Source organism: Strix aluco, chromosome 20, assembly GCF_031877795.1.
Source record: "Strix aluco isolate bStrAlu1 chromosome 20, bStrAlu1.hap1, whole genome shotgun sequence".
NCBI lineage: Eukaryota > Metazoa > Chordata > Aves > Strigiformes > Strigidae > Strix > Strix aluco.
Genome location: NC_133950.1, coordinates 9,244,348 through 9,266,508, shown reverse-complemented (window position 1 = coordinate 9,266,508; position 22,161 = coordinate 9,244,348). Strand labels below are relative to the sequence as shown.

The 22,161-nt window shown below is 47.1% G+C and overlaps 1 protein-coding gene across 1 annotated transcript in view; it reads right to left on the bottom strand.

The window, feature by feature from the left end:
* The window catches only part of COL27A1 (collagen type XXVII alpha 1 chain), a 152,445-nt gene that overhangs the window by 16,277 nt on the left and 114,007 nt on the right, over window positions 1–22,161 (bottom strand). The window contains exons 39-44 of the mRNA XM_074846242.1: window positions 8,088–8,141; window positions 7,859–7,966; window positions 6,345–6,398; window positions 5,981–6,034; window positions 1,004–1,060; window positions 793–846 (exon numbers count right to left, since the gene is read on the bottom strand). Coding sequence (XP_074702343.1) covers window positions 793–846; window positions 1,004–1,060; window positions 5,981–6,034; window positions 6,345–6,398; window positions 7,859–7,966; window positions 8,088–8,141 — 381 coding nt within the window. The remainder of the gene's footprint in view (window positions 1–792; window positions 847–1,003; window positions 1,061–5,980; window positions 6,035–6,344; window positions 6,399–7,858; window positions 7,967–8,087; window positions 8,142–22,161) is intronic.

The following is a 22,161-nucleotide window of genomic DNA, read 5'->3' as shown; positions in this document are numbered from 1 at the left end:
AGAGGAATTGCTAATCACCATCTAACCATTGAAGAAAGCTTTCTGATGCATCCCTAAATACACGCAGCACTAACGTAAGTGAACAGTTGGAGACTGTTCTTCACTGCTGTGCTATACAGTAAGGCAGCAGCACTGCTACCATGGTGAATTTAAACTCTGTTGTACGTTACTGGAATGGGTCACTCTGACCAGCTGCTTTTGGATGGAGGTAAGATTTAGTTCACAGAGCCTTTGTAGAGCAACACCAGTCAGCTGGAGGTATCCTGCAAAGAGGGTGTCAGGAGTACAGGGGAAGAATTCATAACCCTGGTTTTGCTTTTGCAAGAAATCGTGGTAAGATTTTGGAAGCTTCCAAACCTCCAAGTTAACAGAGATATTCCCATGAAAGAGTCTACAACCATGGGCACATCAGCCTTGAATTTTCTGCAGCATTGTCAGGATCTCTCTTGTACATATCTTCCCCAGGGTATTTCCTTGATAATCACAAATACCTCTGATGAGATGGTTCTGCTCATTCTCTCAGTCTAGTGTGCTCAGGCAGGTGCAGGGCACTGCGAGATGCTGACCTGCAGCACCTACATTTGCCTCCAGCAAAATTTTTACCACTTTGGGGAAAAGATATCTGAATCACTCCTTGTTTGAAACATCCACGTACAGCGGCTGACAAGGGACAGCAGTGGGTTATGAATCGTGACTACTGGGCAAAGGGTAGACCTTCTGTGGGCTGATGCAGATTGGAAGCACTTCCCCAAGACAAACATTTCTGAATCATGCATTTGGAATAACACTCACAGGATAACCAGGGTCTCCAGGCTCCCCTCGATCACCTCTGTCACCCACAGGGCCCTACAACAACACAACAAAGACTTAAGGTGGATGTAAACAATCTGCCATGCACAATTCTCAATGGCTTGTACATATTCTACAAGTAGGGAAACAACCCAACTAATTCACCTGCAAAAATCAAGTCAGGATTGATTAGAGAAGGGATTTAACATCTTACTCTGTCTCCAGGTGGTCCCTGTGGGCCTTCTACCTTCCCGTCATCGCCTTGCTCTCCCTGTGAATAAAAATACTAGTATTAATATAGACAGCAGGTTATACGGCAGATGCTTTTCTACAGACCCAATCCAGTGCTCCCATATCACCGGCTCCTTAAGTCAAAGCCTCTGTTGAATTTAAGTCTAAACATTTTTTTTTGGTTTCGTTTCACAACCTGGAGTACACTGACTCTTCACACAGCTTTCCTGGTGTCTTTAGTGGTTGTTTCTGCCTGGTCTAACCATCTTCCCTAAGGAACCAGGTGCAAAGGGTTATTTTCAATTCCTAAAACTAAGCAAGAAGCATGTAATTATGACAATATGGGAAATAGTTCTCTGTCTCTGAATTTTATTGCTGACAGCTAAACCAAGCGCTTTAATCAAGCATTTCCCCACCCTCATTGAGCATTGCCTGGGCTGTCATGGGAACAAGGGTGGTCTGGATGGGCTCCCTGGTTGTGTGCCACCATTGTGGGCTTGTCTCACAACTGATGAGGTGAGAGGGTCAGCCCCTTACACACTGGCTGCATGCGCAGCTCCACTCGTTGATGGGATGCTCCGCAGCAAGAGCTCAGAGCTCATGGTTTGGTTGGTAGATACCATCATCTGGATTATTTATAACTGAGGTCTCTCCAAAATACCCAAAGGGATCCTCAAGACTTAACACAGACACTATCTTTTTAAAATTCTGTTGTGTAAGTCACTCGGGGTCATGACGTCCCATTTTCTCTGGAGTCTAGCTCAGGGACGGCTGTTTCTTTGCTCCCCATAGAAAATGGCCACATTCCAGATCCTCCGGGTTTTGGCTACTTCATATCCCTGAGTCTCTGGCACTCTGGCTCCTTAGAATGAACACATCTCAGAGCTCCTTTGACGCTGCAGCTACTGGAGAGAGGAGGTCTTGGGCGGGTTCTGGCACACTGCAGCTGCTGTGTTTGGAGTGTTTGGGGTGCTCCTAGAGCCTTGAACATCCAAATCTCCGTAGCTGTGCAGAGCCATTTTCCACAGACTTCTGCAATTCTCAGTGGTTAAATCAGCCCTTTCTGGTGTATTTACGACTGTCTTTGACTTTCTCTCTGGGCTACTCTCATCTTCTGTTTGAGTTGCAGCTGCCTATAGTAAAGGTGCTTGGGCAATTTCTCAGTGATCTTGCCTCTGGGAGAAGGCATTTGGGGTGCTTTGCTTGTATGGGATGCTTGGTAATGACCCACCTGGAGCAGTGAATAACCCTCAGTGAAAAAACTCAGATAGTGGAGCAAACAGCTTCTTTTCTGTAGGAACTGGATCACATCTTGGAATCAGGGCTGTGTCACTGCTGAGAGAGACATGCTGACCCACACTGACTTCTCTCAGGCTGAGCACCAGTACTGACATTTACAGCTTGGTAGAATGAGGCTCAAGATTTTACAAAACCTCTTGCAGTTAACCTCAACAGGTAGGAAAGTGCTCAGTGCATCTCTCTCCATTATATACTTGATGACAGTGGCCTCTTCCTTCTCTGTTGCCGCGACGTGTTGGATGAATGCTGCCAGGATTTCATATATACTCACAGGTCATGGTTATACTGTCCTTAGGAGATCGTGTGCTGGGTGGGGAACTCCAGTCTGGGGTTTTGGGGCTGTATCATGGTAGAAGAAATATATAGGGAGAAACTGTGCCAGGATGGCTTGAGAATATAGTACTGAGTAATATGGATGGAGAAATTTGGGTGTCAGAGTAGAGAGAAAAGAAAGTAATGTCTAACAGGCTCTGCCAACAGTTTACAGAGCTACTGAACTTGCTGGTTGAAGTCAGCAGTAAAATACCTGGCAACTGGTTTGCTTTCTAGCCACTATCAATGGAATGTAGGCTAGAAGGGAAACAAAGCCACCATTTCTCAAGTCTTAAGAAAAAAAAAAAATCCTAGTATATGTGTTACTATGCAGAAGTCTTGGCACCAATTGCTTCTTCCCAAACGGAATGCGAACACCTTGCCATTTGGGAGCTGAAGCGAGCGTGATGAACTCAAAGAAAGCTCATAATTCTGGGGACCCTTGAAGAACATCATGACTCACAGACTTTCTCCCCAAAGCTGAGTTGTGGCTTTGTGTCCCCTTGAGTCTAATTCCCACCTTTTCCTTTGTCTTCTGAGAAAATCCTGTAGCCTGGATCAGCTCTAGGACTGTGGGACTGAGCTCCTCCAGGACTTCCTGATGCCTCAGCTGCTCAAGGGGGAGATGAAAGGTCTGCGCTAATTCTTTGGAAAGTTGCAGTGAAAAAAAGTTAGAGTAAAGGGCAGCAAAGTAAACATGTTGGGATACAAATGGAAAATGCATGGAGAAGAAGGGAAGGCTTGTTGTTGTTGGATCCTGTCCCAAAGTGAGATACACCAGTTTGTAATTTTTAAAAGGATCCCATCTGGACTGCTTTAAGCAGCTGCCAAGTGCAGGCGTCTGCTCTGAGCAAGGCCTCTTTGAGGAGCTGTAAATGTATTAAATGCGGCGGAGTAGCTGGCTGGTATGGCACAAGGGAGATGGATTCCGCAATAATGCCTCTCACCAAGCTGCTTTCTTCTCTGGAAAAGGGAAGACCTTCCCCACCATTATATATCCCCCTTCTTCAGCACAGCTAAGTTTACCACGTTGTTTAAAGCTCACAGAGCAGTCATGGTCCCATTTTAGTTTCTTTTTCATTTCTCAGAATCAGGCTTCCATTTCCATGTTTGCACGCGTGTGTGAGTTACAGATGTTCAGAGGGAAGGAATCTGTCTGTCCTTAGGCTGGGATCCAGACAACTCTTCAGAGATAAGAGGGAAGGATGGATAAGAAAACTTAGATGCAAGACTTTTGTGGAACACCTGGATGCTGCGGGAAATGGTGCTGGAGGCTCGGCACGCGATGCTGTGCTCTCCTCGTTCAGCTGGAGCTGCTCCCCTGCAAGGTGCCAGCAGACCCGCTGACCTTCCAGGAAGACGTGAGCGAGATCTGGCTGTCAATGGTCATTAACAAATCTGACTGTTCTCAGCAGGATGCATTCGATGCTTTGGCGTCTTTGTCAGGCTTGGATACTTGCATGTAGAATTCATTTTATCATCAGCATTGCTGTGCTCTGATGTCACAGATCCGTGTTGTTTCTGAGGGAGTGCCCTTCTAGTGGCCATTTGCAAAAGGATGTTTTGTTGGTGAAGGGGAGAGTGCTTCACTGAGTGCTTCAGATTAATAATTTGGAGACCATTTACTCATGAAATAGTGGGAGTTTTCAAGAAGGTGACAACTTTTAATGTTTTAAAATAAGATAAGAGCTGCAATTTAAACAACAGAGATACATATCTGCTCATCTCTTACTCCTTCTGCTGTAAGACCAACGGCTGATCTTGCTTTTGGTAGTCATGACTCACAGCTTTTTGCCAGGATGCTCAAGTTTCAACAGTGGGACTGTGAGAAACCTCTGGCCAGGCTCTCAATTGGCAGTGTGCTTGGTCGTGAGCTCTTGCATTATTATCCTGGGCTGGTTGTGCTTGGTTAACACTTGCCACTTCCTGCACAGCCACTCAGCAGAATACACCTGAGGAGGAATGCTGCTGAAGTCTGGAAGAGCAAGAGGTGCAGCTCGGGAAGTGGATGGGGCAGTGTTAGAAGGGCTGGGGATTGAGAGGACATGCAGCAAGGCAGTGACGGAGATGCGGAGCAGCAGGAGCATCACCAGCTGTTCCTCCACGGATGTGTTTCAGCATCAGGAAATGAGAGAAAAAAGCAGCATGACCATTGTTCATCCCCAAAGCAAAATTTCTGAGGCATGTGAATATCTTAGTGGAACACAACAGGTCACTGTGCCCCACTGACTCCCGGCCACCAGCACAGAGATTCGCTGCTGCACAAGGAGTCTCCAGGTGGAGCACAGAGAGCAGCGTGCTCAGGAGCCTGAGCTGAAAGGACACATTTGAAGCCCCAGTGGAGACAAGTCCTTGGGATCTCTGTTCCACAAACTCCTTTTTGAAGCAATGAAGCTCCTGCTTGCACGCGTACAGCTGCAATCACACCTGTGTGCAGAGGGACAGCCGAAAGCTCTCTCGGTGATGGGGAGCGGAAAATGAGAGAAAAGAGTTCATGCGTGCCTCCTCTTCATGGGGACCCCACGACTGACCAGTCCCAACCACCATCACTTTCCTTCCCACACGGAGGGAGGGAGCATCGCTGCTGCTACTGCAGGCGTGTGAGGGGCTCCAGCGGCCCTGAGCACAGCCAACGCCAGCTGGAAGCGTGGAGCAGCCAGCTCCGCCGACAGGAAACCATTAAAGTGTGAGTCACTTCTCCAGCCTGAACTGGTTATGGCCGTGCTGACTCAGCAAAAGGGGAAAAACACAAGGGGAAAGCTGCGGTGGAAAGAGGGCTCTGACTCAGGCCAGCTGCGGCAAGGGGGCTCGTCGAGGGGTGGGGGGGACGAGCGAGGTAAGGGGGTGGCAGGCGATGAGGAAAATGGAGCAAGGGCAATGGAGAGGAGACCCGTTCTGCCTCGCTTACAACATGCTATCAGCTGGTTTAAGTACAGATAGGCAGCTTGCTGAAGATCAGCTAGTTTGTGCAGGGTGTTATTCTGACTTGATCACAGAAAGCTACTAGTCTGATTTTCTTCGGCTTGGGGATTGAGCAGAATTTCTGCAGATACAGGAAAAACATATTCCCAGAACGCATGCTGGCTGGCTCAGCCACTGGCACAAGGGCACATGGTGTCTGGAAAGCATATGCCAGTGGCACGGGTGTTCTCAGTGCTGATATGCAGCAGTAAAGTTGCAGCAGGAGTTATGTAGGTGGCCGTGCTGTAGAGGAGGCGCCTCTGATTCTGCCGCAGGTAGAGGCGGAGAGCGCAGATGCATGGGTGTCATGGCAGCGGGGCAATCGTCTCTATATCAGCTCAGCTTCCATGCCAATGGAAAATGAGATGGCTAAACTCTGCAAACTTACCTTTTCCCCCTTTGGCCCTGGTGGTCCAATTGGCCCTGGTGGTCCTGCATGTCCCTGTGGAGAGCAGACAGCATGTGAGGAGACAGGAAAGAGCTGTTTGACTGAAGGTCCTCCCTGGTTTCCTGTCAGATCTCTCAAGCCCTGTGTTGTGCATCTCAGCTTCGGAGGAAACATGGGTCATGGCAGAGATGAACCAAATGCATCTGGAGAAGTTGTGATGGTGCAACTGGACACTACAGAAAGAACTAAACTGAACTCAAGATCAGATAAAATCATAGTTTAAGAATGATATTGCATCCTAGAGTAGCAGTTTTGTTGCATTTGAGAACAGATAGAAGCTGGAGGGTGAAAATAAAATCCTTACCTGGTAACCCTTTAAACCAGGTTCCCCTTGAGTACCCATCCTTCCTGGCGCACCCTGGAGAGGCAAGCACAGAAAGCACCATGAGAGTAGCCCGTGGGTATTACCCCATCGGAGGATGCACTGGGCTAAGCAAAGCAAAGCTCAGCACCACATGGGAGTGTGGCCACCCGCTTCCCTGGCCACCGGTGAGCTTTGCTGTGGCCGTGTGAAATGCTCTTGCTTGGCTTTAATCTCTTACACATGGACAGGGATGCTAGGAGTCCATTCAATGTCTTTGCCAGCCTGTAGCAATAGGTTCCCCAAATCCTCATTCAGATTTGCTACCAGAAATGGCTGCACAGTGTGTGCTCTTCATCTGCTCCTCTGGACGTCTTTATATCCAAATTAGCTTTGTGCTAGGAAGTTCACCAGCGAGACCATTCTCATGCATGGACCTAACCCTAAACTGTTGGGAGGAAACCTTTTGGTGTGGGTTCTGAGGCCAAGAAAGGAGTTTTCTGGGTTGTGATGAGAGCTGCTTATTGCATCTTTAGCAGACTGAACAAAAGGGTTTAAATCAGATCATCAGATTAAAGGGAATTGTAAACTTTCCATATAATCCCATTTAGCGTGGAAGAAAGCCCTTTCCACAAGACAGAGACGTGTTCAGTCCAATAGACTGCTGCTTCCTTGTGAAATAATCCATGGAGGCTTTGCCAAAGAATATGAAGGGAGGATATATGGGGAGGCTATAATTTTTAGTGCAGGAAAACACTATCAACAGAACCATTACTCCATCACTTATTTGCTACTGTTCCGAAACATCACTGTCAGTCCTAGTTCATAAACAACTCCTGCTTTTCACTAAGTTCTACCAAATATAGTGCAAGAAGTTTCCTTACCAGCCTGCAATGCATGAGGAGGTACTTATTACTTACCACTGCTGTCCCAATGCATTTGTCTTATGTGCCTAAAGCAAATTAACTTTCTTTCCTCTCTGCCACACTATTGTTCTCTCTGAAAGCCTCACCTTCAGTCCCCAAGTCAAACCCTTTCCCATGCTATATTTCTTCTTACTGCAAGTGTTTTAGATAAGTAGATCAAGAGTGGGTGTAGAAACAGGGCAGAAGTCCAAGTCAGAGTTCCTTATAACAACACAGTTTGACTTGGAAGCAGCTCTTGCCATGAGTGTGCAGTCTCAAAGGAAAAGATCTTAGCAAAAAATAGCTTATCAGCTCACTCCCTTCTCAAGAAAAAGCCCCAATATTTCAGCCCATCTGGGGAGTTGTGAAGAACCGCCACGATACAACGTGAGCTGGATTCACGGGGCACCACACTGTCACCACTACGGAGTCTCTCCTGTGCTGCCCAGAGCAAGCATTAAGCTGTTTTGGTCAATTAAACCCATCTAACATAATTTCACTGTCTGTGCTCTGAAGCCTCTGCTGGGCTTTCTGCTTCATTCAGGCCCATGCCCACCACTGCTAGTCACATTTCTACGTGTTGTGTTCAACCATTTGCAGAGCTCTTCTCACCATAGGTCCCAGGGTACCTCGGGATCCTTTAGGGCCTTGGTTCCCCTTCGGCCCCTCCTTCCCTGGAGATCCTGTCTCGCCGAGCTGCCCCTGGTAGCCCTTGCTGCCCTGCAGAACAAAAGCACTGATGTTAATGTAGGACAAAACTGCTTCCACAGATAAATATCACAGATGAGCAAAGAAAGGGAGATCCAGAGGAGTAGATGTTATCAACAGGAGATGCTCCTACCTTCTGGCCAGGCTTGCCCTTTTCGCCTTGTTTTCCTGGTTTCCCTTCTGGTCCCTAGGAGAGCAAAACAAGCTGTTGGAATGGGAAAGCAAAGAAGTCCCATCCCAACCAGCCAATCCCATGCCACTGCCCTGGTATACTCAACCCTGACAGTGTCCTCACCCATGCTATCCTATTCCTACAGGAGCCAACAAGGAGGCTAGGAAGTCATGCGGGTAAGGCCATGATCCACAGGCACTACAGCCAGACTATGGCTGAGTTTGTTCTTGACCTGCTCCAACACATGGAGAAGGAAACCTGTGCCCAGGTGACTATAGGGCAACATGACTGAAACGTGATATTTTTCATCTTCAGATCACATGTCAAAGACAGGTGGGTGATGGAAAACTGCCATCTGATGGATCCATCTGTCCTCAAGGATGCGAAAGAGAGATCTCAGAAGTGCTCCTTGAAGACAGCACCCGCTGAATTGAAAATTGGTACCTACCCACTCACTGCTACAGAAAGGGCTGAAATGTGGAAAACACATTTACCTTGGCCCCCACAAAACATTTCTCTGGTCTGCAGACAGAGCTGCCATCTGTGCACCACTGCTTTGCAAACAGAGTTGTGTCTTTCACCATCTACCATGGCACTGAACTGGATATCAATGCTTTTCATATGGTTTTAGGATACTGGCAGTGGAACCACTGCCTCAACAGCAATTCTCCTTATTTTTACCTCGTAAAAACAGGCAGTGGCTTCGTTTTCTGTCTACCTGCCATGCACAGCTTCCTACTCACAGTACAAACCCTTTCCCTCTATTTGTATTATTACTGCAACACACAGCACATAGAAATCACAATACACCGATCAGGCATCTAGAAATGGAGTGGGATGCAAAGTTTCAGGTGGGAGACACAGCAACGAGAAACAGAAACGCTGGCCTCCTTTGGGCATCTAGCGTGGGTGCCTCACGCCCCTCCTTGCACGCACACGGCAGAAATTAGCTGTGATGAGTGACTAAGTATAGCACACTCTCCTTAGGGAGCCCAGGGAGTTCATTTTTTTTAGTGTTTGACCCTGTTGGCTGCAAGGCAGACAACATATTTTGGATTTGACAGAAGCAAAAGTATTACTGAAGAAAATAACTCATTCTTTTTGGCAATTGTGACAAACATTTCAACAGCATCTACACACCCGCACGGCATCTCTCCCTCTGCTCTCCTGCCTCCCAGCTAAGAAGGTATAATTTTCACCACCGTTGATGTTGCAGTCTCAGCTGAACAAAAGCAACTTATAAAGCTAGCCATATCGGAGGGTTTTCACTCAGATCTGAAACACGGGCCTCATAAGTGCCTGCTCTTAACACAAAGGAGCAATTCAGACTTATTATAGCCCTAAAGAACTGTGCCAGTTCTTCATTTCCCCAAAGGGAATAGCTCCATTTTACCTAAGTCAAACATTTCAAGAGCCCACCCTGCCAACACTGTTAGAGCTTCACAAAAGGACAGGTCCCTGCCGAGGAGTACCCGAGTCCTGTTCTGTTGTCTCTTCCATACTACTCAGGGCTTTTGTTTGTTATTTTTTGCTGCCACTTTCCAAGAGATCACTGTTGGAATTATTTTCCCACAGACGCTGAGCAGCCGCAATACTTGATGAATTGTGGGTGCCAAAGCCTGCACAGTGTCACCCACGTGATTTACACTTTTGACAGGAGTACAGAGAAATCCTCACCAATGAAAGCATCAGCCTGGGAAACGGCCATCCCCACCCAGCTCTGCAGCTAGCTCACCACTGGATCTGGTACCAGGTCCCTCAGCTCCCCCATGTATTGGTCATGATGTGTGTAGCAAAGCAGCAATAATGCTCTCAGACCCTGTTCTGCAGCAATACCGTGATGATTAGTGGCTTGAAAATTTGGGGAATGAATAGTGGAACCACTCGCAAAAGTTTACTGTCAAAATGTGAACAAATAAAGACACAACTGGGGTTTCAGATTAGTTGCAATAGTGTTTTTCCATCAGTCTCCCTGGACTGTGCACTAAGATCTTTTGGAAGCATGGGCAATAGACGCTTCTTGCAAATGGGAGAAAGCCCATTTTAAGCTAAATCTTTTCCTGGCCCCAGTGATGGCCAAGCCCTTGATCTCCTCCAGAAGAGTCATTTTGTACACTCAGATGTGCTCCTGAATTGCTGTGCTATAACAGCTCTTGAAACAAATACTTCCATGTTACTGTTCCATCCCTAGGATGAGGTTGTGTTACGCTGTCTGTAAAAAATGCAGATGCCAGTGCATCGATGAGATGTACCCTTTTATCATTGTGCAGGGCAGATGGACCCCGTTCACAGGTCACAAGGATCTCACAGCTACTTCAGGAGAGTTTGAAGTACAGCCTGATTCCCCCCACCTAGACACACCTCCCATGGAAGCAACGGCTGAAACTTGGTTCTACCCTGCACTGGGAAATGTCTTTGCTTTTTGAGAAGATGGGTTCAGGCCTTCAGTCTTCTCATCTGAGAAACAAAATTTCCACACTGCTCCTAAAATCTGCCAGCATTCAAGTTCATGCTTGTACCCACAGTCATGAAGTACAGATACAGGGTTAGAGTCACATGGGAGAGGGAAAAAACCCAAAACATAAACCGAACTTTGACAGTTCAATCCTCGCTCACAAAAATAAACTTGATCCATAGAAGACTGTGCCATCTTCAAACAGGGTCTCAACTTTCTCTGGGTTCCTTCAGCTTGTCTTTCCCTGTTGGTGGAGTCTGAACACAGATATGGGCTCCAATAAACTCCCTGCACCGGCTTTTCCCCTTATGAATCATTGGCCTCATTGAGCAGGGATGTTCATCTACTCCAGAAGGCTCTCCTGGGTCCTCCAGCTGGGGTGTGGCTCCTTCTTCATTGCCGGAGAAAAAAAAAATTGGCAGCCTCTCAAACTCTTGTCAGTGATAGTGAGACCAGCTGTCACTTGCAGTAAACCACAGAGATCTTCCTTTGAGCCTCCCTCACTGTTGTTAGCTCTCATCTGCTGGTTAAAAGCTTTGCTGGTATAAATAAATGGGTCAAACTGTGCTGGCCACACCATCAGCAGACGTGGCTTGGATCTTGCAGCCTGAATCACCTCCTCGAATGGAGTAAGCTCTATCAGCAAAGGATATTTCTGTGCTCTACCAGCATGCTTTCTAGGACTTTGGCCAGCAGAGCTCTACTGGTGAGCGGGAAGCCTACCATATGTCTGATTTTCCTGGATGCGCTTTCTTCAACTGCGCAGGAATTTTGCCCAGATGAATTCAGAGGCAGTTCAACACTTGTCTGGGGTTCCTAGATATGCAATATCTCTACATGTGATGTTCCAGATGTGGTTGCTGCTTGTTGCAATCCCAGACATTCACAGGGCACATACGCAGTGGTTTGTACAGTCACCGTCATACGTCACGTGTAACACAGGCAATATCAAGCCCAGCAACAACTTCGGTAGCCTTCAAAAAAGGTCAGATGATTTTCTCTCCATTCTTCTGACTCATCTGTCCAGGGATGGAAAAATCAGGGCCAGAACAGGGGGGAGAAAAAAAAAAAGGATAAAAATAAAGTTCAGTGAGATTGCAACTTCATCCAGTGCCTCCAAAGTACATCAGGAATCTAGCATCTTTTGGTACCTCCTTCGCTGCAATGCGAAGTTCCGAGGGTTCCTACACTTTAGCAGAGACAGCAACGAGGGGCAGAAAATGTACAAAAGCCTACACATAAGAATAATTAATTCCAAGTTCTTTTTGCTGGATTCAAATCAGTTGGGTTAGCGTGCCAAGGCACTAAACACTTGATGCTTTTATTGTCGGGGTTTGTACACATTTTGTTGTATGCTTTGGGTTACTGGTTTGCTGAGAAAACAAATCTTCTTTCCAAGCTTCTTCTGCGAGTGGGATTATTTTTAAATGGTGATTTCTGTTTATATACTGCACTCTTCACTAGAGAAGTACCTCCAGAAGATGATGATATTTGTGACCAGGGACAGTGGAAATCAGCCATTTTACAAAGCCACATGCCTTCAGGTATGCCAAAATATCCAAGAAAAGCAAAAAAAAATTATCATCTTAGGTCTAGCATGTTTAAAATTTTATTGGCATCTTCAGAAAGTACCCAATTTTATAAAGATTTTTTTAGTATGGCCTTAGATATTCCCCTAAGGGAAAAGCTGGATGGTTTATTTTCCAATGCAAATTGATTAAGGAAAAAAGGAGGCTTTCAGCTGCTGATGGCCTTGGCAGCAAAGTCAGGTCTCTTGCACGGCACAGCAGTAACGTTTATTGGGAGCAAATAGATGAGCAGCCCAGCTTTAAATTCTCAAGACACCAACAGTTGAAATCTATGTTGCGACAAAAACATCCAGAAAAACAAAATGAGGAAGTTGAGTGAACTGCAGAGAGATATGCCCCAAATGGAGCCAAACAGCAAACAGTGTTAAAACCCAGACCCAAACTTCCCCCACATTCAGTGATGCTCTGCTACATGCGCTAGATCCGGGGCAGTGGTTACTGAGACGTGACTCACCGTCCTGGTTTGACTCAAGGGGATCTGTGGCTCTTGGCACTTCAGAGCATAGATTCTGCTTTGCTTGCAGACTTACAGCATGGCACAGGAGGGCACAATACCGATGAGAGAGCTTCCCAAAGCCTGTCTCAGGCAGGTTCAGGATTACTCAGGACTGTTGTGGAGCAGGAGCATATTTTCAAATTTTTTTGGGTGTCATTGAGTGAAGGTCTGAGGTCACTCCTCTCTGCCAAAAATGAGGCAGGAAGAAATAGAAGAACCAGAATGCAGCTACTGAGTAAAGAAAAGAAAGTGCCAATGGTGATGGGGGAAAAAAAATGGTGATAGTTTGAGGCACTGAACATAGAAAGGGCAGAAAAGCTAAAGCAGTAATAAAGGTAGGAAGCATGAAACATAGGATGACCATGCCCATATTGTTCAGGGCCCAGCCAGCAAGCTCATTTAAAGGGAAATGAAAAAGCCCTATATCATTTCCTACCGCTCAGCAATGTCTCCATATGAGAACCCCTACTTAAACTTTGATCAAGAGAAGCCTCCCCCCATGGAGGACAGTTCACAAGCACTCAGGAAATTAGTGGGATTATTGGGACCGGGCATTTGAAGACATAAATGTTTCGGATTTATAAGAAACACATTTCATAATCACTCTGCCTAGCAGTAGCTGGAAGGGGAGGAGACAGGGCAGCAGCTCCTGAATGAGTATGGGGAAAGAAGAAAGACTCAACTGTTCTTGAGAAGAAAGACCTGATTGTACTGTGAGGTTCAGAGGGCTTCACTGGGATCACTGGGAAGCAATGGGCTCTTGGCCTGCTTGTGGAAACCCGAGTGATGAGTGCAGGTAGAGCTGGCTGGCTGAATGCAAAGAAAAAGCGGGATGGGGAAATCCTATAAAAAGATCTCGGATGGAAAGACTACAGCTCGCGTCATTATGACTTCCCTTTCAGCTGAGTTCCTCAGCTTCAAGTGTGGAATCCAAACCAAAATCTTGTATTCCAAACTCTCTGCTTTAGTGCAAATTCTTATCTGCAGGAAGATGTTGCTCTGAAATACGCCACTTTTGGTTTTGTGGATGAGGAGGTCTATTTAACTTGGATTTTCTAAGCAGTCACAGTGTAAGGCAACAAAGAGAATCATGTACAGAGCACTGCTGTGTGCTCTGAGTTGGTCTGGTTTCGTCTGGTAGCCCTGAATTTGTTGTTTCTGGGAATCCCTTTTTTTACCCTCTTTGCCTCTATTTCCTCATCTCTAAGGAAGCGCGGGAGACAAAAGTGCCACCGAAAGCCTTGATGGGTGGGTGGGAAGTGCAGGAAAAGTGCAAGTCCTCATCCCCACTGAGCTGTGAAGCTTTCATACATGATGACACCAAAATGCTCCAAAGAATTAGCCAGTGTTGGAAGCTGACAACTGGGAAGAAAGGAATAGACAGAGCACTTGGGCAGTATAACTCCTATTTATACTAACAAGCACTACTTGTGCTCTTTTTTCCTCCCCCAAACACCGAGGGTTAATATCTTCCTTTTGAAGGACACAGATGCCCTGAGGTTGTGGAAGAGGAGGGGAATGAAAACCTCTCTTGCAATAAGGAGGGGAATCTTGGAGTAACTGCCCAAAAAGTGCGTCTCCTTCGTCTGAGTCAGGAAAGAAACCGTGCCAAGTCAATGGGATTTATTTTAAATTCTGGCTCATTTTGACTCCTATTAACTCTAAATGAAGACCAGCTGGGATCAGCCTGCCTTCCCGAGCAGCAGACTCACTGCAAGGGTGAACGGCCCCTCGGCTGCTGGAGCAACCTTGGTCGCTGCAAAGCAGCAGTTCCTGGGGACTGGGAGAACTCTGCGATTCCCTGCAGGATTCCCAGGGCTCACAGGCAACCCTGTTCCACTCCAAAGGTTTCAATGGATTTGGTGGGCTGAGTCACAGGTACCAGAATAGCAGACAAGGGGAATGCTCCCTGCCTCAATAAAATCTCCCAAACGAAGTCCACCATGTACCTCTCCACAAAACAGGATGTTTAGACTTCCACAGAAGAGGCTGAACCTGGGGCCATCGGCGATGCACAGATTATTAAAGCAAAAGAAGAAGCTGATTGCATCTAAGGGCAGAAGTGCCTGGGGATGACAACGTTACATCTAGAAGGGGAAGGAAAGAGACCTGAGGACTGCAGCTATGTGGAGAGGCACTCGCCCTGACCCTTGCTCTCGCCCTATTCAAAGCAAAGAGTTTAAGCGCGTTTGACTACATTCCTGAGCAACTTTATTCGCCTTTGATTTTTGATGCAAGGCAAATACCTGCCTTGGCTCTGCTGGATACTGGTCCACATGAGAAAGGATATTCCAAAGATATTACACAGCGACACACCGTAGCCAAGTGCAAGCACCTTCAGCTATAGAAATTGGACTCCAGAATAGGAACTGACCCTGCTGATGTAGCAGCTACTGGAAAGGACAGGCTGTAGGGCAGGAAAAGTATGTCCTGTTGTGTCCCCTCCTCCAGTGTGGAAGGGGTAGTTGGGATGTGGGTCATGCACAAGCCCGGGAGACATTCAGCTCTGCAGCAAAGGGCGATGCCCTTTGGCAAGCACAGCTGTCTCAGGAAGCATCTACTGAGATGTGTCTGGCCCGTGGGCCAATACAGCCTGTACCGAGCCACTGCACAGGGCACAGGAGTGGGACTGGGGAGCTCCCAGTCCCCTTCTGCCACTGACCAAGCTCCTGCATGAACCCGGACAAGCCACTTTACTACTCTGTGTATTTACAGCTAATGCATTATCCAAGGGTAAAATGAGGAGTAACAATACTCATTTCCTAGATTAAGGGTGTGAAGAACTCACTGTTACCACTGACACACTGTCACAGCCCTCCCCTGCACACCGAGCCCAGTATTCTCCATTCCTTCCATTGCTCAGTCAGAGGTTAACCCCTCACCCTCCAGTTGAGGGAATTTAAGAAACTTCATCCAAGTAAGAGCTCCACAGATAGCCCGTAGACCAGGGCATGGAAAGCTTTTCCGAGAAAAAACAGCTCAGCACATTATCAAAAAAAGCATAGATTCCTGCATTGACAGCAGAGGTTAAAACCAGAAGTGACTCCAGGATTGTCCTTCGGCAGCCTCAGTGCTTTCAGAGAGCTGAATGCCATGTAACTGATGTGGCATTGCCAGCTGTCGCTGAGCTCATGTGTTCGGAGTGAATGGCTGGATTCAGAGACAGCAGAGTGAGGCGCTTTGTGGCAGAAAATCTTTGAATCATGTTTTCAGTGGCAGGAAACAGAAAAGAACAAAGAGCAAAAAACCACCCTGGGACAAATTCTGCTGTAAGTGATGTTTGGACAACTTTGTAACAGAGCAGTGTGTCGGATGAGAATGAACTCCTGCTCTACCCTGGCATTACAGAGCCCAGAAACCAGCCCCATCTCCGCGGTGACCACAGCGTGCCGTTTCTGGAGCAACTCTACTAGCTCGGAGCAGAAGGTCCAGCCTGGCCCGCAAGTCCTTCTTTTGCTTCAGGACTGTAGCCTGTAGATGACGGAGAAACAAGAACACGATGGGAAGGATGCTGTCCTCGGGACACCAGCCAAAGCTGTGTGTGGACTTGCTGCTGCTCTGGGGAGCGATGCGGCTGAGACCACAGCGCTGGAGCCAAGACCCACAAGTTCACCCAGTGCTCTGTACTGGGCTGGATACTGGCTTTATCCTTTTCAAAGCACTGTGAATTCCCTCAACAAACCTTCTCAGATCACCCCAGCCCAGCTCCATCACTCTACCCTCTTGGAGAGCAAAAAAAAGGACTTTGGGCCTTGTCGCATCAGAGCAAAAGGATTTACCAGCCCTTAAAGCTCTTCTGGTCTGCTGGTGCACATCTGCACCATGCAGCAGGGCTGGCACATGCAGCCAGATCTCTGATGTAATTGTTTATGGCGATTTATACCATTGGAGTGTCTGGCTCAAAGCTTTCCCAGTCCTGACGTGGCTTGAATGACACTGCAGATAGGATTTCAGGTTAAAAAGGAAGTGGAAAAAGAAAAGAACTCGGCTCCCAGTTTTGCTGAACAACGAGGGATTTTCTTGTTTCAGAGCATGTTGTATTTCATTACCTACAGGCTCTCCAATTGCTTTCCTGGAACTGTAAAAACCTTGCTATCAGATGTCTGCCTTGTATGACAACCAGCACATTACGAAAACCACAGTGCAGAGCTATGGAGCGCAGCTGGAAACCCACCACCTCCCTCCTGCCAACTGGCTTGGGCCTTTCGCGCAGCCACCGGTGGATCAGTTGTCCTCTGAGGGAAGGGCTGAAATGCTGTATTTTCTGTAGGTGGAGAGAAGAAGCAGCGGAGAGGAGCACTTTTTTGGAGAGGGTTGCTCTCAGGGTCCACTTGCTTGTGTCCAGGTTGCTGGTTGCATACCGGTGACTTCAGTCTTTGGCTCTTATCATCCTCTGTAGCGAAGAGCAGGATTGACTGGCAGCCAGATCCTTTGTAAACGCACGTTACTCTCCAACAATGTTCTTCGGGTATTTCAGGCTCCATGGCACTATCCCCTCATACACTTTACAGGTCAGCAGACAGTCTTTTTATTTTGGCAAACTACACCGTGACACTCGCATTGCTGATGGACGCCTTGCCAGGGTTTGACGGGCCATTGTATCTTCCAGTCTCCTCACAAACTGCAGAGACATATCCTTGTCCTGCCTTGCCTGTACAGAAAGTCTGGATCTCCAGTGGACAACTCCTGCTCTCTGTACGGTTCACCCCAGGATCTGCATCTCCATCCAGTCCCTCTGAACAGAGATGCCCAAACAGTCCCTGGTGCTCTGCAAGGGGAAGAGATTTTCAGCTCTTTGCTGCTCAGATGAGCCAACCGGAGGTCAAATGGCCAAGTCCAGAAGAGTGTCAAGATCAAGTGAAGGCAACAAGTTTGTATTAGAAGAAGATGGAAACCACTGGGAGGAGATAATTAATATGCGAGGCAGCAACTCAGGAAAGGTGCACATCTCTGATGCGATTTTTGAAATGTCAAGTGGATCTCACACTCAGCTTTGTGCTAAGTGTTTAAGGTGCTCTGATTTCTCTCTTGTAACCAGGGAGGCAACTGGCCTATCCCTCTGCTGAACGGGAACTGGAATTAAATGGAGCACTGTGAACTTGGACAAAGTGACCAAAAGATAGAGGATACTTGTGTATCTCATCTCCAGCTGCCTCGAGTCCTGCCAGCCACAGCTGTGAGACTCATGGACCATCTCAGTTGCCAGGTTTGTTTGCTGAAATCCACTGGCTTTAAAACATGTACAAACTACCCCTGGAGATTTGACTGGGGCCTCCCTGCTGCTTTTGTTCGAGATTTAAAACCACAGTGGAAACCGGTTTTCAGATATGTTAATACTGGAAATGGCTGAGCCAAGTTAAAGCAAACGATCTTTGAAAAATGTTTCTTGAGCACCAAAGGAAGTTTGGTTGTGCTCAGTTGGTAATGCATCAGCATCGGGATGGCTTTCTGGAAAATTAAACCTTGCTCAGTAAAGCCAGGCGTGTCCCTGCTGCAGGAATTGATCACCAGGTGAACGTCTCTCTTCTGCATGATCCAGAAGGGCAGCACAGACCCTTTATGCTTCCTCCAGCTTTAGCACCTGCAAAGGTGCTCCAGCACATCCCTTCATCTGCCATTTTCCAGGGAGCTCTATGACTGTGCAGACTGAAGAACTGCTAACCTCTTTCCACCCCTTGTGCTGGCCCGTTGCCACGTGGTGTGTGAGCTTGTACGTGCCCTGCCAAGTTCCCCAGCTTCTACCTGCTCTGAGGCTACACGGGGCGCTGCCAGCACCAGGCCTTTGCCCTGGGCCAATATGTGCAAAATGGGCTGAAAATGTACCAGCAACAAAGGCAGATCATTTCAGAGCAATCAGGCACCTCATTTCCTACATCTGTCAAGAGGACACTTGATACTGAAGTGTCACGTTCTTTTAGACATAAGCAAAATAAAGATGAAGACTAAACATGCCCTTGGTGTTAAGGAAAAATCTTCAAGAAGTGGTGTAGCTGCAGGGATTTCTGATGAAAAGGGTTTTTCCAGATGCTGTTGCTGTTTGTGGAGGGCACATCTCTGTGGGTCCCCTCTAGTGCCGAGGCAGAGGGCAACACAGGACCAAGCCAAGGTGTAGGAGAAGCTTCCTCAAGCTGATAGGGATGCGGTGTAGTTGGGAACTGTCAGTGCTGGGTTAACGGTTGGACTAGATGATCTTCAAGGTCCTTTCCAAGCTAGATGATTCTGTGATTCTGTGAATCTCTTCCAGAAGCAGAAGATGAGCTACACACTCCTAGGTGGAGGGCAGTTTGTCGACACAGGTAACTAGACAGATCCTTGTGTGTGTCTCTCCCAGTAATGGCACAGACGCATTAACAACTCCCCTGTCCCCTGTGTAGATGAGCAGGATATCTCAACAATATCGGAGCAGAAGCAAACATCTCTAGCCCAGGGAAAAGTCAGTGGATCCAGGCAGGAATGCAGTGAAGCACGGAGGTAAGGTCTCCTGGGTGTCACACCAGGAGAGACCAAATAAAGATGCAATAGCTAAAGATGAAGTTCCCTTTAAAACCATCTAAACTGAGTATTGGACAGCGTAACACTATCACATCAGATGTATTAAAACCATATGCAACATGCGTAATGTGTAAACACAGAGTATCTGCAGCACACCCAAACCCAACATGCCTCCTCCCTGCAATGCGAGTGCCTCCACACCTTCCCCAGGCAATGTCCATGCCACCTGACAAACCCTGGACAGGAGTTTGTCACCGTGCAACCTCGGCATTTGTCCTTGCTGAATACCTTCAGGATATTTCCTTGACAAGACTTTTATCATCTTTGTCCATCAGCCTTAAAAACCTCTGTCCATTGTACATGTTTGTGGTGGGCTGTGCCTGGGGTGGCTTTTGTGGCGCGTCTTGCAGAGGATGGGCTGACTTGATATTCCAACTTCCAATCCTCAGTTGGAAAGGAGAGGGCTGCAGTTATCTCTAGTGGTTTGCTGTCTGAGCTGTAAACTTTTATCTCGGCAGAAATCTAAGGAAGATCCCACTAATACTTGTACCTTTTCTCCATGGGAAGGTAGGATAAAAGTCTCAAAGAAAAAATGGAAAGATAAAAATTATTTGTACTTCTGTCAAAGAACTTCCATCTTTAAATTACATCAGCGAGTACAGGAACACCAGCCTATACATTAGGTAATGGCCAGGCGTTTGGCAGAGGAGGCAGTGCTATCTGGAACCTATGTCTGATTGAGTTTAGACATAAGGATATACAAACCAGCATATTGAAATAGTAGATGGAAATATAGCACTCTGCAGTAAAAAAAAACAAAAGGGAGTGATTATGATCAGGAATCTTGGCTCTATTGACTCCTTTTTTTTAAAAATAAACCAGAAAATGGCATCATGTTCCCAGGGACATGCTGGCAAACAGCAGGGACGGAGTCTGAGCGAATCTGTATTTTATGCTCTATAACTTAATATGGCTTTTGCATGATTTTAGTATTTTTATTGGTTCTTAAAACATGCACAATATAAACACGTGAACCAGCCAGAAGTACAGCACACAGAGGGCCGGGTGCTGAGGGCGGCTGTCCGGCCGTGCCAGCCTGCAGCTGGGAGGGAGCTGGGATATTGGGGACCACCTCTCCCCCGTGGTCCAGTCCCAATCCTGCAAGAGCTCCCTGTGGGTACAGGAGGCTGTGGCCTTATTTGGGGCAGGACTACAGCCTTTTCCTGCACATTTATGGTGCTGCACGGCAGTATTAAGCCAATGTTTCCACTTTCTAGTCAAGTCAGTGCTCAAATCCCAAACTTAGCCCAAAAATAACACAAATCCAGCCCCTTCGTTGCTTCCATCCCCTCACACCCTTCTTCCTGACCTCCTTTTAGCCAGCCACAACATCACCAAAGGGAAAAACACACTTCAGCATTGAGCATCCACCCAGCGCTCTGAGGTACCTGCCTGCCCTGCTGCCTCCCACCCATTCTGGGCAGGGATTTCAGAGCTGCCATCAGACTTGGACTATTTGTTCCTTCTTTCATGCTGGGGCTGCTGCCATGCCTCCCGGACACGCGTGGGGTAGGAGCTGGCGTGTTCTCCAGCTGCATGAGCAGCAAGACCTGTGCCACGGGTGTGCACAGCCTCTCCGACCAGGCTGGCTGCATCCGACTCAGCCAGGCTATCGCTTCACAGAAAGAGCCTTGCGAGTCCATGCTTCCTACAACTTTGATCCACAACAATAATTACAATGAATAAATCATGTCATCAGGCTGATAAACTCCACGTTTCAAGCAGGAGGGCCTCGCTTGGCTTGTAGAGCAGCCCGTTGGGTCACTGGGCAGAGCAAACCCTCCATCTGGCACCACTGAACGAGCCCCGGGCCAGACCCTGCCTGACTCCTCTGGCCCCGCAGCTCTTACCTTGGAGCCAGAATCACATTTTTTATTTCTGTGGCACTGAGATCAGACCTCCAAGCAAACCAGATGTGCCTAGGATATTCATTAAGGATTAATAATTTCCTGCTAATTTCTTCTATTAGTTTTCTATATTTAAGGGGGGAAGCTCTTAAGGGAAAAGCAGAAGTAAGCAAGTAATCATCAAACAGAAGTGAGAGAAGGCAAAAGCTGGCCATTTCCAAACTCCAGGCCAAGGCCAGCTGTGGCAGCCAAGGGAGACTCAGCTTCTCGCCGTCCTCCTGTCCACCCTGCCCGGTGATCCATTTTACAGATGCAGTAGAGATGCACAGTGTCTAAAGCCTACAGCAGACCAGTGAAGTGATCCACGTCTCAAGTGCGTATCCTGATTGAAAGACCAAACTGTCTCCTAGATGTAGTTTTTTGCAAAAATAACATACTTCACAACAACTTTGCAAGGAGTCACATCTCAGATGACCTTCTGCCCTAAGCAGTGTCCTGGTCCACTGCCTGTGCCTCCCTCTCAACATGCCCCCAGGTGTTTTGCTGCAACATGGCATGCCCTGTTACAGTAGTATTATTGACTACAGTAATTAGTGCCCTTGTCAAAGAAAAAAGAAAAGAGAAAAAAGAAAAAAGAAAAAAAAGAAAAAAGATAAAAAAGAAAAAAGAAAAAAGAAAAAAGAAAAAAGGAAAAAGGAAAAAGGAAAAAGGGAAAAGGGAAAAGGGAAAAAGGGAAAAGGGAAAAGGGAAAAGGAAAAAGGGAAAAGGGAAAAGGGAAAAGGGAAAAAGGAAAAGGGAAAAATAAAAAATAAAAAAGAAAAAAGAAAAAAGAAAAAAGAAAAAAGAAAAAAGAAAAAAAAAGAAAAAAAGGAAAAAGAAAAAAGAAGGGAAAAAAAGCTAATTTATTCCTTACTAGGATTTAAATGCAATCCAGCCTCCCAGACACAAGACTGCAAACTTTCTTTTGTCCTCTTGTTGCAAAAGGCTCTCATCCCTTCAGACGAGGTGGTTTGCCTCCTGCAGCCCAGGGCTCGGTGTGTGCCAGCTGCGCCCCGATGCCCAAGCTGAGGAGCACATACTGCACCTCTGGGCTCAC